This window comes from Aythya fuligula, chromosome 29 (genome assembly GCF_009819795.1).
Source record: "Aythya fuligula isolate bAytFul2 chromosome 29, bAytFul2.pri, whole genome shotgun sequence".
Classification (NCBI taxonomy): domain Eukaryota; kingdom Metazoa; phylum Chordata; class Aves; order Anseriformes; family Anatidae; genus Aythya; species Aythya fuligula.
The window spans coordinates 1,611,342-1,623,245 of NC_045587.1; the positions used below are offsets into that span (position 1 = coordinate 1,611,342).

At 66.6% G+C, this 11,904-nt stretch overlaps 2 protein-coding genes across 2 annotated transcripts; both read left to right on the forward strand.

Moving 5' to 3' along the window:
* The first annotated feature begins 138 nt into the window (after positions 1-138).
* Positions 139-1,203, forward strand: SP7 (Sp7 transcription factor). The gene has a single exon (XM_032204703.1). It carries the CDS (start codon positions 139-141, stop codon positions 1,201-1,203), a length of 1,065 nt encoding a protein of 354 aa, XP_032060594.1.
* Positions 1,204-5,007: 3,804 nt separating this feature from the next.
* AAAS (aladin WD repeat nucleoporin) lies at positions 5,008-11,173 on the forward strand. Its single transcript, XM_032204677.1, has 16 exons — positions 5,008-5,136; positions 5,223-5,350; positions 5,695-5,753; positions 5,856-5,947; positions 6,257-6,303; positions 6,477-6,575; positions 7,240-7,383; positions 7,525-7,645; positions 8,036-8,160; positions 8,408-8,468; positions 8,566-8,656; positions 9,104-9,197; positions 9,317-9,384; positions 10,191-10,272; positions 10,487-10,571; positions 10,797-11,173. Exons 1-16 carry the CDS (start codon positions 5,014-5,016, stop codon positions 10,935-10,937), a joined length of 1,560 nt encoding a protein of 519 aa, XP_032060568.1. The 5' UTR covers positions 5,008-5,013; the 3' UTR covers positions 10,938-11,173.
* The last annotated feature ends 731 nt before the right edge of the window (positions 11,174-11,904 follow it).

The following is an 11,904-nucleotide window of genomic DNA, read 5'->3' on the forward strand; positions in this document are numbered from 1 at the left end:
GCACCACACACCCCCCAGCGCCCCCTTCCCCTCTCTTCTAACCCCCTTTTTTTTTTTCCCCTCTTCCCGCAGACCACCATGGCCCCGTGCCCTCGCTGACGGCCGCCCCCTCCGCCAGCACCCTTGGGTGCCCCCGCCATGGGCGACTCCTACACCGCCGCCTTCCCCAGCGGCCCGGGGCTGCTCTCACCCTCCGCCAGCCCCCAGGCATCGCCCGGTCCTTACGGCCCCGATTACGGCCCCTTCGGGCACCCCTTCCCCGCGCCCGCCGGCACCCAGGAGGTGTTGGGTGCCCCGGTGGTGGTGGCCACCAAGGGGCACCCATCGGGCGACTGCTTGCCGGGCGTCTACCCCTCCCTGGAGATGCCGCACCCCTACGGCTCCTGGTACAAGGGCGGCATCGGCGGGGGGCTACCGGGGGGCTCGGGGCCGGCGGCCCCGGCTTGGTGGGACGTGCACCCCAACGGCGGCTGGCTGGGGGGGCCGGCGGGCGCCGAGGGGCTGCAGGGTTCCCTGCAGGGCCAGCCGGCCCTCAGCCCCCCCCTACCCGCTTACGGCTCCGATTTCGGGGCTCTCAACCCCCCGCCTTACGCCGGGGGTCCCGGCGCCACCCCGCTCCCCAAAAGCGGCTTGGGGGACGCGGGGGGCAAAGGGCCTCGAGGCGGGGGCTCGCCGGGGACCGGGGGGCGAGCGGCTTGCGACTGCCCCAACTGCCAGGAGCTGGAGAGGCTGGGGGGCAGCGGCGGCGTCGGCGGTGTCGGCGGCGGCGCGGGGGGGCTGAGGAAGAAACCGGTGCACAGCTGCCACATCCCGGGCTGCGGCAAGGTGTACGGCAAGGCCTCGCACCTCAAGGCCCACCTGCGCTGGCACACGGGCGAGCGGCCCTTCGTCTGCAACTGGCTCTTCTGCGGCAAGCGCTTCACCCGCTCCGACGAGCTGGAGCGCCACGTGCGCACCCACACGCGGGAGAAGAAGTTCACCTGCCTGCTCTGCAGCAAGCGCTTCACCCGCTCCGACCACCTCAGCAAGCACCAGAAGACCCACGCCGAACCCGGGCCGCCCAAAACGGCCGGGGGGGCCGCCGAGCAGCAGCAGCAGCAGCAGCAGCAGCAGCAGCCCCCCGCTTCCCCTCGCCGCCCCGCCGCCGCCTCGCCGGACAAGGACGCCGGCAGCCCCGAGGCCGGCAGCTTGCTGGAGATCTGAGCCCCGAGCCTTCCTCCTCCTCCTCCACCTCCTCCTCCTCCTCCTCCTCCTCCTCCTCCTCCTCCTCCTTTTTCCCCTCTTCCTCCTCCTCCTTCCTCTTCCTCCTCGCCGGGGATATTTATTTCGGGGTCCCCCCCCCCCCCGGGGCCGGCAGCCGCTCCCCGTTATAAATTATAATTTATGTCTTAAATTATGGCGAGGGGCACGGGGCGGGGGCTCGCCGAGCGCCGGGGGGGGGATTTTTGGGGTGAGCGCCCCCTTTTTCTCTCCCCCCCCCCCTTTTCTCGTCTCGCCGGCTGTCTTGGCCCCGCACAGAGCTCAGGGACAGGGTTTGCCCCTTCTCCTCCGCCTCGTTAGCACGCCCAGGTCGTTAGGCGCTGATGTACCCCCCCCTCATTAGCTGGCTACCCCCCCCCCCAAAAAAAAATAAATAAATAAAAGCAATAAAGGGATCAACCAGGAGCAACGGCAGCGTGGTGCCCCCGTCCCTTCCCTGGGGGGAAACTGAGGCACGCGGGGACGTGGCTGCGGGGGGGGGACCCGGCCCCACAAAGTGCCCCCAGCCCCCAGGGGATGTCCCTGCTCGGGGTCACCGCAGCGTGAGCAGTGCTGGGGATGATCCCGTTGTGTCCCCTTGTCCCCCGTCCCTGCGTCCTGGTGGCCCCGTGTCGCTGTGCCCTCGTCCCTCTGTGTCCCCATCGCCCCGTGGCCCCGGGTCCCAGTGTCCCCATGTCCCCGTTCCTTGCGTCTCCCCATTCCCAGCACCCTGCGGTCCCACATCCCCATAGCCCTGTGACCCCGTGTCCCTATTGCCCCGTGTCCCTTCATCCCCATAACCCTACGTCCCCCTGTCCCCGTGTCCCTGCATCCCCATAGCCCCGTGTCCCCATAGCCCCATGTCCCCATGTCCCTGCATCCCCATGTCCCCAGGCTCAGGGACCACCCAAGCCCCTTTTGGGGTCCCATCGGGGTCCCCCACCTGCAGTGACCACGCAGGCACATCCCACACACGTGTGCCCCCCCAGCCCCGTGTCCAACAGCCCCAGGGACATCCATGCATGGGAACACGCGACCCCACACGCGTGTGAGGCGCCCCGTGCCTCAGTTTCCCCACGGCCGGTGGGGGACACGCGGTGATGGTGTGGGGCCGAGGACCCCCGGATTTTGGGCACCGCGGGCTGGCAGCGCCCCCACGCCCCCCCCCCTCTTCACCGAGCAACCCCAGCGCCTTGAGTTCCTGCCAGGGCTTTGAAGCACCGAGCCCCATTTTGGGGCTTTTTTTGTGTATTTTTATTTTTTCTACAAAACCCAAAAAAGCCACGGAAAAAGGCAGAGGAAGGCGGAAGCGGCCTCGTGCTCGGCCACCTCCCATCCCAGCGCCCACGGGGCCGGCGGCGGGTCCCCGTGCCAGCGTGGCGGGGCCCCGGGTGCCACCACCCCCGGCCACGTGTGCCACCGCGCGCTGAGTCACCGCGCCTGGCAGGGACCCAGGGGTGCTGGGGGGAAACTGAGGCACGGGGACGTCCCCAGCCATGGTGACGCGGTGCCACGGCGGGTGACAACGCCGTCCCCAGGCTGGCTCTGCCACCTCCTCAGGCCTTGAATTCGGGGTGGTGGGTGCCAGATTGCACAAGGACCCCCCAGCACCGATCCCCCGCTAGACACAAGTTGGCTTTTTTAGGGGTTTTTCCCCCCAAAACGCTGCTCGCTGTGGGTGGGCCGGTGCCAACGGGCGCCGAGCGCATCCGGCCGCGTTCCCGAGCCAAACCCCGACCGGAGCCTCCCCAAACCACGGGGAGCCCAAACCCACCCTCGCCCTGCTCTGACGGCCCCCCAGAGCCCCCCACGGCGGCGCGAGGTTTCCCAAACCCCCAGGGTGTGTTGGGGGGGGGGATTTTTTTAAATTTTTTTTTTTCTGGGGGGGTTCGGCTCCAACCGCCGCGTCCCAGCGAAGGGAAGCCGCGAGGCCACGCCAGCCCTGCGGTGGCTCTGATGTCTTCCAGCGATCGGCGCCGTCCAAGTCGTTGTCTCCTATCAAACCCCGCTCGCTCCGTAACGGGTGAGGAATGCAGGGCCTCCCGCCGCAGCCCCCTCCGCCAGAGCGTTTATTTAATATCCTGAAAAAATTAAAATAACTTCTGCGGCCGCTAAGGCAAACACAGAGATAAATGTAATAAAAGCGAGCCGAAAACGGGAGGGAAGGAAAATGAGAGCCCACGAAGAGGAGCTGGGAGCGCTCCAAGCCCGAGGGGCTGGGCTGGGGGGAGCGGGGTGGGCACGGCACCCCTGGGACCCCAGTAGGGGGTGTTCCCATATAGGAACCCCTGGGACCTCAATAGGGGGTGTTCCCTATATGGGAACTGACGGGACCTGGGCACCCCTGGGACCCCAGTAGGGGATATTCCCATATAGGAACCCCAATAGAGGGTGTTCCCATATGGGAACCTCTGAGACCCCAATAGGGGATGTTCCCACATGGGAACCCACTAGACACGGGCACCCCTGGGACCCCAATAGGGCTAATTCCCATAGGGGCACCCACGGGACCTGGGCACCCCAATAGGGGAGCGTTTCCATACAGACACCCATGGGACCTGGGCACTCCTGGGACCCCAATAGAGGGGTGTTCCCATACAGCACCCACAGGACGTGGGCACCTATGGGACCCCAACAGGGGGGTATTCCCATAGGGGCACCCCTGGGACCCCAATAGGGGGGTGTTCCCATATGGACACCCCTCGGACCGCAGTGGGGGGGTGTTCCCATAAGGGCACCCATGGGACCTGGGCACCCAGCGGACCCCAATACGGGGCTGTTCCCCTACAGGCACCCATGGGACCCGGTCGCCCAGGAGACCCCCGGACGGGGGGGGTCCCGCGCAGTCCCCCACGTGCAGGGGGCGCGCCGCCGGCCCCCACGTGCCGCTTTCCCGCCCCCGCGGCGGCGCACCGCCTCCCTTAAAGGGGCAACGCCATCCGTGGTGGATCCCCCCAACTATTTCTCATCTCCCGTTGCAGCGCGGGGTGCCCCGAGCGTCCCGCACAGAGCTCGGCTGAGGGGAGAAAACAACCGGGAGAGGAGCCCGGTGGGAGCGGGGCGCTGGCCCCGCCGTGCTCCGGGAACTATCAAGGAGCCGCGGCCGCTTTAAGGCCCCCCCCACCCCCACCGGGGAGCGCGCGCGGAGCCGTTTGGGACTCGCGGGGAACCGGCGGCGGGAACGGGAACGGGAACGGGAGCGGGAACGGGGAAGGGACCGGGACCGGCACCGGGACCCGGGGGTCGAGCTTGGAACCGAGGCAGGGCCGGGGACTGGGGACCGGGACCAGGAGTGGGGAAGGGGAAGGGACCGGGGACCGGGCCTGGGAGCGGGACCGGGACCGGGCAAGGGCTGGGACAGGGGCTGGGGTAGGGGTCGGGACACCGGCACCGCGACAGGGGCGGGAGTGGGAGCGGGAACGGGGACCAGAGACTGAGGACGGGGCTGGGGCTGGGGCAGGGGCAGGACCGGGTCCGGGGTCGGGACACCGGCACCGCGGAAGGGACCGGGAATGGGGCCGGGAACCGGGACCGGGGACCAGAGACTGAGGACGGGGCAGGGGAAGGGCTGGGGACCGGGATCGGGACGGGAGAAGGGGCTGGGACAGGGACAAGACCGGCACCGGGGCAGGGCTGGGGAACTGGTACTGGACCGGGACCATGACCGGGACCGGGATCAGGACTGGGACTGGCACTGGGGACCCGGTACCAGGACCAGGACCAGGACCATGACCGGGACCGGTGTCTCCTCTCCCCGCAGGCCCCAGGCTCAGGATGTGCTCCCTGGGGCTCTTCTCCCCTCCGCCTCCCCCGGGCTCGGCCACCCTGTACGAGCTCAACAACGTCCTGGTGTGCGGCCGCCTGTGCGAGCCGCTGCCGCTCGCCTTCCAGAGCCAGGTGAGACCCCCCCGGGGTGGGCTACCGGTGGCCACCCCCTCCCCGTGCCCCGTGCCCTGCTCACGGTGCCCGGTTTGTGCCCGCAGCTGGCGGGGCTGCCAGCCCTCAGCCTGCCCAAGGACGGCCTGAAAGCACCGGGCCGGCTGGAGCACGGCACCCGGCCGGCCTTCATCCACCACCGAGAGGCTCTGTGGAAGCGCTGCATCAACGCCTGGTGAGCCCCAGCACCACCGGGGGGGGGGTTACGACCCCCGGGGGGTACGGCCCCGTGCTGCTGTTTCGCCCGGTGGCTGCCCCCAGCCCCGTTAAACGCGACCTGGAGGCTCCGTTCCTGGAGATGTGCCCTGCTTTGGGGCTTTTCCGTGCCGGGGGGTGAATGCCCAGCTCGCTAAATCGGGGTTTTGTGGTGTAAAAGGGAGCTCGGAGCAGCTGGGGTGGGTTCTGGGGGGGCTCAGGGCCTCGCAGCGGGCACGGGGAGGTGACCTGGGAGCGGGTTTGGGATGGGGACGCGTCCCCACAGCCGTGTCCGGGGGAGGCTCACGCGGCTTTCCCCCGCAGGCGGGACGCGGGGCTGTGCGGGCTGCTCAAGGAGATCGCCAGCGCCGAGGAAGAGGAGGGTGAGTGGGGGCAGCTGGCGGGGCTGGGGCATCCTCCGGGGGCTCTCCAGGGCCCCCTTCACTCCCCCGGTGGCCGTCCCATCGTGCCCGTTCCCCCCGCAGGTCTGCAGTGGCTGAAGACGGGCTCGAGCTCCGCTCTGGCCGTGTGCCGCTGGCTGTCCTCCCTGCACGGCTCCCTCTTCCCCCACCTCTCCGTGAGTTTGGTTTTTTTTTTTTGGGGGGGGAACCGGGGATAACGCAGTGCCACGTCCCTGCTCCGGGGGCTGCTTTGGGGGGCGGGTGGGGGCTCGCTGGCTGAAAACACAGCAAAATGTTCAAAGTGCTGGTGGCCACCTAAAAACACTGCGCGTTTCCTCCCATAAAGGGAGAACAACGGGTGCCAAAGGGGCGTTGGGGCAGCAAACCCCAGCTCCGGGGGGAGCGACGTGGAGCTGGGGGGGTGAGGGAAGGGATTTGCTGCCAGCTCCGGGCTAACTTTTCTCCCCGTCTGCCCCTTCCTGAAGCTGACCAGCGAAGACATGATCGCTGCCTTCTCCCAGGCTGTCGACTGGTGAGTGCTGAGCTGCGCGAATTTAGCAGAGGAAAAATTTTGCAGGGAATTTAGCAGAGAAAACGACCCCGCCGAGCGGCGGGAGGGCAGGGTTAGGTGTATTTCAGCGGGGACCTTTTGGGAGCTGCCTTTGGTGGCCCCGGGGTGTCACCGCTCCCCGTCCGTCCCCGCAGGGCCGGCTGCACCGTGCGCGCCTTCGCCTGGCACCCGCACACCAGCAAGTTCGCGGTGGCGCTTCTGGATGACTCCGTCCGGGTGTACAACTCCAGCAGGTGAGGAGGCTGCTGCCTGCCCTTAGCCCACCCACCCGAAAACGCCTCCAGCACGCTCCCAGGACTCCTCCAGCGTCCCCATCCCCGTCCCCGTGCGCTCAGGCTCCGCTCCCATCGGTGCCACCCATCCCGAGAGCTCGCAGGAGTCCCCCTAGGGCACCTCCCAGGGTCTCCAGCCTCAAACTCTGTTTTTTTTCCTCCCGGGTGCCCTGCAGTCTCCTCTCTCCTCCAGGTCTCCCCGCTCCCCCGGCGCGTCTCGGCAGGCGTGTAAAGCCCTCCTGACGAGACGACTCCGCCGCCTCGTCCTGCGGCCCCCCCAGCGCCTCCTCGCTGAGCCGCTCTCCCCCAGCTGGGATTTCAAACCCGCAAGTGCCAGAGCTCCCCCCGGGACTGGGCTGTGGGGAGCACGGGGCTCGGTGCTGAACCACCTGAGGTGTGCTCCGGCTCGCCGCGCCGGTGTCACCTGGCTGGGGTCCCCTCTGTCCCCCCCTATCCCACCCCAAAAAGAAGCAGGTCACAGCGGGGCACCCTCACCCTAGGCTTTTTTTAGGCACCCCGCTGCGGTCAGAGCTGGAGAGAAGGACCCTGGGAGCTGCCCCCCGGGCGGGGTGAGCGCTCCACTCCCTCTTTCTGCCCTTCATCACGCTCTCCTCCTCTTCCTCAGCGCCACCATCCCCTCGCTGAAGCACCGCCTGCAGAGGAACGTGGCCGCCGTGGCCTGGAAGCCGCTGTGCGCCTCCATCCTGGCCGTCGCCTGCCAGAGCTGTGTCCTGGTCTGGCACCTGGACCCCACCTCCCTCTCCACCAGGTGCCAGCCCCCCCCGGGGGGCTGCTGCCGACCCCTTTTTGGTTGGCTCGGGGTTAAACTCAGGGAGAACACGGCACCGGGATGCCAGGTTTTGGGGTCAGGTGCCAGCAGCTGGTTTTATTTTCCTCTCCTTCCCTCCAGGCCCTCGTCTGGCTGCGCCCAGGTGCTCTCCTACCCCGGGCACAGCCCCGTCACCAGCCTGGCCTGGGCTCCCAGCGGGGAGCTGCTGCTCTCGGCCTCGCCGGTGGACACGGCCATGCTGGTGAGCTAGGGGGGCTTCTTTTGGTCAGGGGGGTTTTGTTTGGGGAGGGGGAGGCTTCGTTTGGCCAGGGGGGCTTCATTTGGTGGGGTGCTGGAGCTGTCAGCCCACTGCTGGGCCACCTTGGAGGCTCTACGTCCACTGGGGACGGATGGGATTTCCTCAGGGGGTGGTTTAGGTCCTGAATTTGAACTCAGGTTTCCTCAGAGGGAAGTTTAGGTCCTGAATTCGGGGCACTCAGCCCTGAAAGCCTCACACCTCGCTCCCTGATCCATTCCCAAATCTTCCAGTGTCCCATTTCGGCCCATTTGGCCAATGTCAGGAGCCGTCCCCGTGGCTGTGGGGCTGTGCGGTGTCCCGTTACCCCCCCAGCCCCGTTGTGCCCCTCTCCAGGTGTGGGACGTGTCCACGGAGAACTGCGTCCAGCTGCAGTGGTTTGGGGGCGGCGGGGTCACCTTCTTGGCTTGGTCGCCGGACGGCAGCAAGGTGCTGGCGGCCACCCCCTCGGCGGTGTTCAGGTGAGTTCCTGGTCCTGCTGCTGCCCCCCCCGAGCTGTTTTCTCTCAGCCCTCTTTAACATCCTCATTTCCCCTAAATAAAGGGCTCTGTTTGTCTCCTAGCTGACCCCCTTCCCCCTGTGACCCATGCCGAGGGGGGTAAATTGGGGGTTAGCTGGGTCTGGCCTCTCGGGCTCCTCTCAGGGAGGCAAAAGCGGGGCAGATCCCCAAAATCTTATCCTGCTCACGTCGGCCTGCTTCTCCTCCAGAGTCTGGGAGGCTCAGATGTGGACGTGCGAGAGGTGGCCCACGATCAAAGGGCGCTGCCAGGTAGGACGGTGCCACCAGCGGGCGTTTCATCCCCCCCAACGAGCCACCAGCTCCCCAGCCGTGGCGGCGGGCGCTGATGTCCCTCTGTGCCCTGCAGACGGGGTGCTGGAGTCCCGACGGCAGCCGGCTGCTCTTCACGGTGCTGGGCGAGTCTGTCATCTACTCCTTGTCCTTCTCCGAGTACAGAGGTGAGTCCCCGAGGTCCCCCAGGCACTGCCTTGCTGTCAGCCCTGGCTGGGGTTGGCCACAAAGGCTTTTTGGTGAGGCTCCAACCTGCTGGGGGCACAGCCAGGACACGCAGGGAAGGGTGGGGATTCTTCCACAGGTTCCTGGGGGCTCTCAAAACACAGCTCGGTGCCGATTTTTCCCCCTTTTGTTGCTCCTTGCTTTGAGTTACGGCCTTACAGTCTCACACAGTTTGCAGGGAAGCTTTTACACTGCCACCACCCAGCTTTTTTCCACGAAGGCAGCTGCTCCTCGCGCTTGTCGAGGGAAATCCTTCCCTGTCCTCCACCCCAAACACAGGCAGATGCTGCCGGGACAGCGGGAGGTTCCTCCACAGCTGCTGCAGGAAACAGAAATCAGGCGTCATGCTGGAAGCAGATGTGATTGAAGGCAACGAGTTTCTCTTTCAGGGGAGATGCAGGGGCAAGTGGGGGGCTCCAAAACAGCTTCCATCGTGGCAGACCTGTCGGAGACCACCTTCGAGACGCTCTACGGGGAGGAGAGGTGGGTCTGCCCCTGCACAATGCTTGGGGGGGGGCAGAGGGGGTTTGTGCCCCTCTTTCCAGCAGCCCCCAGTGTGGGGGGCATTGGCGGGGGGCTCACCGTGCTCCTGTGGGTTCCAGGATCGGGGGCGAGGTGCACTCCATGGTGTGGGACCCCACCGGCGAGCGGCTGGCGGTGATCATCAGAGGTAAGGGCGAGGTGCTGCCCCCACATGGGCTGTTCCTTGCTGATTTCACCCCAAAATCCTCAATCCAGTGGGCTGGGAGCGAACCCCAGAGGGGTGAGGGGCCAGCAAGGAGGCACCCGCTCCCTCTCCTTCCTTCCCCACCGGGACTTTGCTCCCCCGAGTCCCTTGGCGAGGGAGCTCCGTGCCCTGTGCCAGCCCTGCCCGAGCTCTCGGTGTTCCCGCAGTGCCCGCACTGCTCCTCCAGCCTCTTGGCTGTGCCAGAGGAGCAGCCCCGGGGATAATCGAGCCATTCAGGCCCTCCTGGCTGCAGCCGGGACGAGCAGTGCCCCGACACAAAGCAGCCCTTTGAGGGAGCACCGAAAACGCGGCGCTGGGGACGCTGCCGCTCGCCTCGGCCTCCCTGCGAGCTGCCAGTGGGGACAGGGCCTGGGTTGCATCAGAACCACTGGGGCTGAGCTCAGCCGCTTTTATTTTGCCCTGCTTCAAGCTGGGTGGGGAGAAAAACACAAGAGGGAAACCTTGGAGGGTCCCAGGACTCCTGCAGCTGGCTCCTCCCCATCCTCTGCGCCCGTAGGGGTACAAAAAGAGAAAATAATCACTGGGTTCGGGGCACGGGGCCCTCACATCGTGCCCTGAAGGTTGGGGTGTTCCTAAAGGAGCTGCCTCAGCTGCTGCCCAACCCCTTCTCCCCCAGCTTTACCTGCCTGAGGGCCGATTTTGCTGCCCCCAGCCCGGTTTTGCTGCCCCCAGCGCGCCCCTGGGACCACCGGGGGCATCCTGACGGCCGCTTCTCTCTCCTCCCGCAGGGAATCCCGACTCCCCCGGCAGCCAGACGGTGGTGGCCGTGTTTCGTACCCGCAACAGCCCCGTGTTCGAGCTCCTGCCCTGGTGCGTAGCGTGCCGGGGGCTGCCTGGGGGCTGCCCACCCGTGGGACGTGGTGGGGAGGAGGGAGAAGACGCTGCCACCCTTCACCGCTCCTCCAGGCAGCGTTGTTTTCCCCCAGAATCGGTCATATTGCCCCCATTTTGGCCATATGACCCTCCAAACCCTTTATCTGGGGCCCCGTGGGGGTGCTGACCTCGTCTTTCCCTCCCCTGGCAGCGGATTCCTGCGGGGCGAGCAGGACGCGCAGCCCCAGCTCATCGCCTTCCACCCCTGCTTCCAGCAGGGCGCCCTCCTGACCGTGGTGAGTGGGGCTCCGCGTTGCCAGCAGCTCCTGCAGCTCTGTGAATAACGCAGGGGCTGCAGCACGGGGTTAAAAACGTCCCCAAAGCGTCCCCAGAGTGTCCCTGGGTGGGCAGAGGGCGAGGAAAACGCCTTTGTCTGGGTTTTGGGGAGCTCTGGGACTCATCCTGCTCCTCCAGGGGGGGTTTGGGAGGGTGGTGCTGACCTCTGCTCGTGTCTCCTCCAGTGCTGGTCCACGGGGAAGATCAGCCACGTCCCCTTCTTCTTCGTCAGCGCCCACGTGCCCTGCGCCAGCCCCGGCCGCAGCCCCGTGGTGGCCATGCCCAGCGGCAGCGTGCGGGAGCAGCCCCTCTTCTCAGAGCTCTGAGCCCCCCCCCAGCGGCTCCCCTTCCCCAAAAAAACGGGGCTGGGGCGCTCCCTCCGTCACCTCCCCGGGCTCGGCTGCGGGTTCCTCTTCCTCCTGGGACACAGCAACGGGGCTCGAGGGGTTTTTGGTGGCATCCGAGGGACTTTTGGTGGCATCTGCTGCGGGTTCCTGCCCCCAGGTGCTGGGGTGGGCAGCTGGGGGTCGGTGCTGCTCGGATTAAAGGTGATTTTTCCTCCCCTTTGCCTTTTCTGCACTTTGTTTGTTCCTCGCACAAAAGCAGCCCTGGGTTGGCCTTGGAAGTGCTGCGGGGAGCAAGTTCCCAAAGCTGTGCGGGGCTGGGGCTGGTTTTGGGGCTCTGGCGGTGCTCCGTGGTGCCAGGGGTGAGGCTGAACCAGGCCATCCACGGCAGTGCCTTAATTAATAATTAAAGCAGGTTGGAGGCACCTGCTGCAGGGTTTGGGTGCTCTCGGTGCTGCAGGGGTAGGGGTAAGCCTTCGGGGGGGGGGTCTCGGTGCTGTTTTGGGGTCGAACAAGGGCTGCTGTGAGGGCTGGGGCGTCCTTGGCCAAAAACGCAGCTTTTGGGCTTCAGCTGGAGGGTGTAGGAATAACCTCGAGGGTGTGAAACCCCAAATTTTGGCTCCTGGGTCCTCCTGGGGGCTGTGAGGGGGGGGCTCGTGCTGGCCCACGTGAGCCCGGCCAGCGCTGAGGCTTTTTTTGGGGAGCAGATGGGCCCCGAGCAGGGATTAGCCGTGAGGGGCAGCGGGGTTAAAGCCCGGGATTACACACGGTTAATCCCCAGGATTACGCTGTAATCACCCTGCTAAAGCCTGGGGTGGGGGGAGAGGTGATGGGGAGGGCTTTGGCTCCCCCCCCAGCTCTACAACACCCCCCCAGGACCCCCAAAATGGGGCAAGGACCCTTCCCCCCCAAAAAAAAATCCCCTCCACCTGGGGGCAGGAGGGCAGCA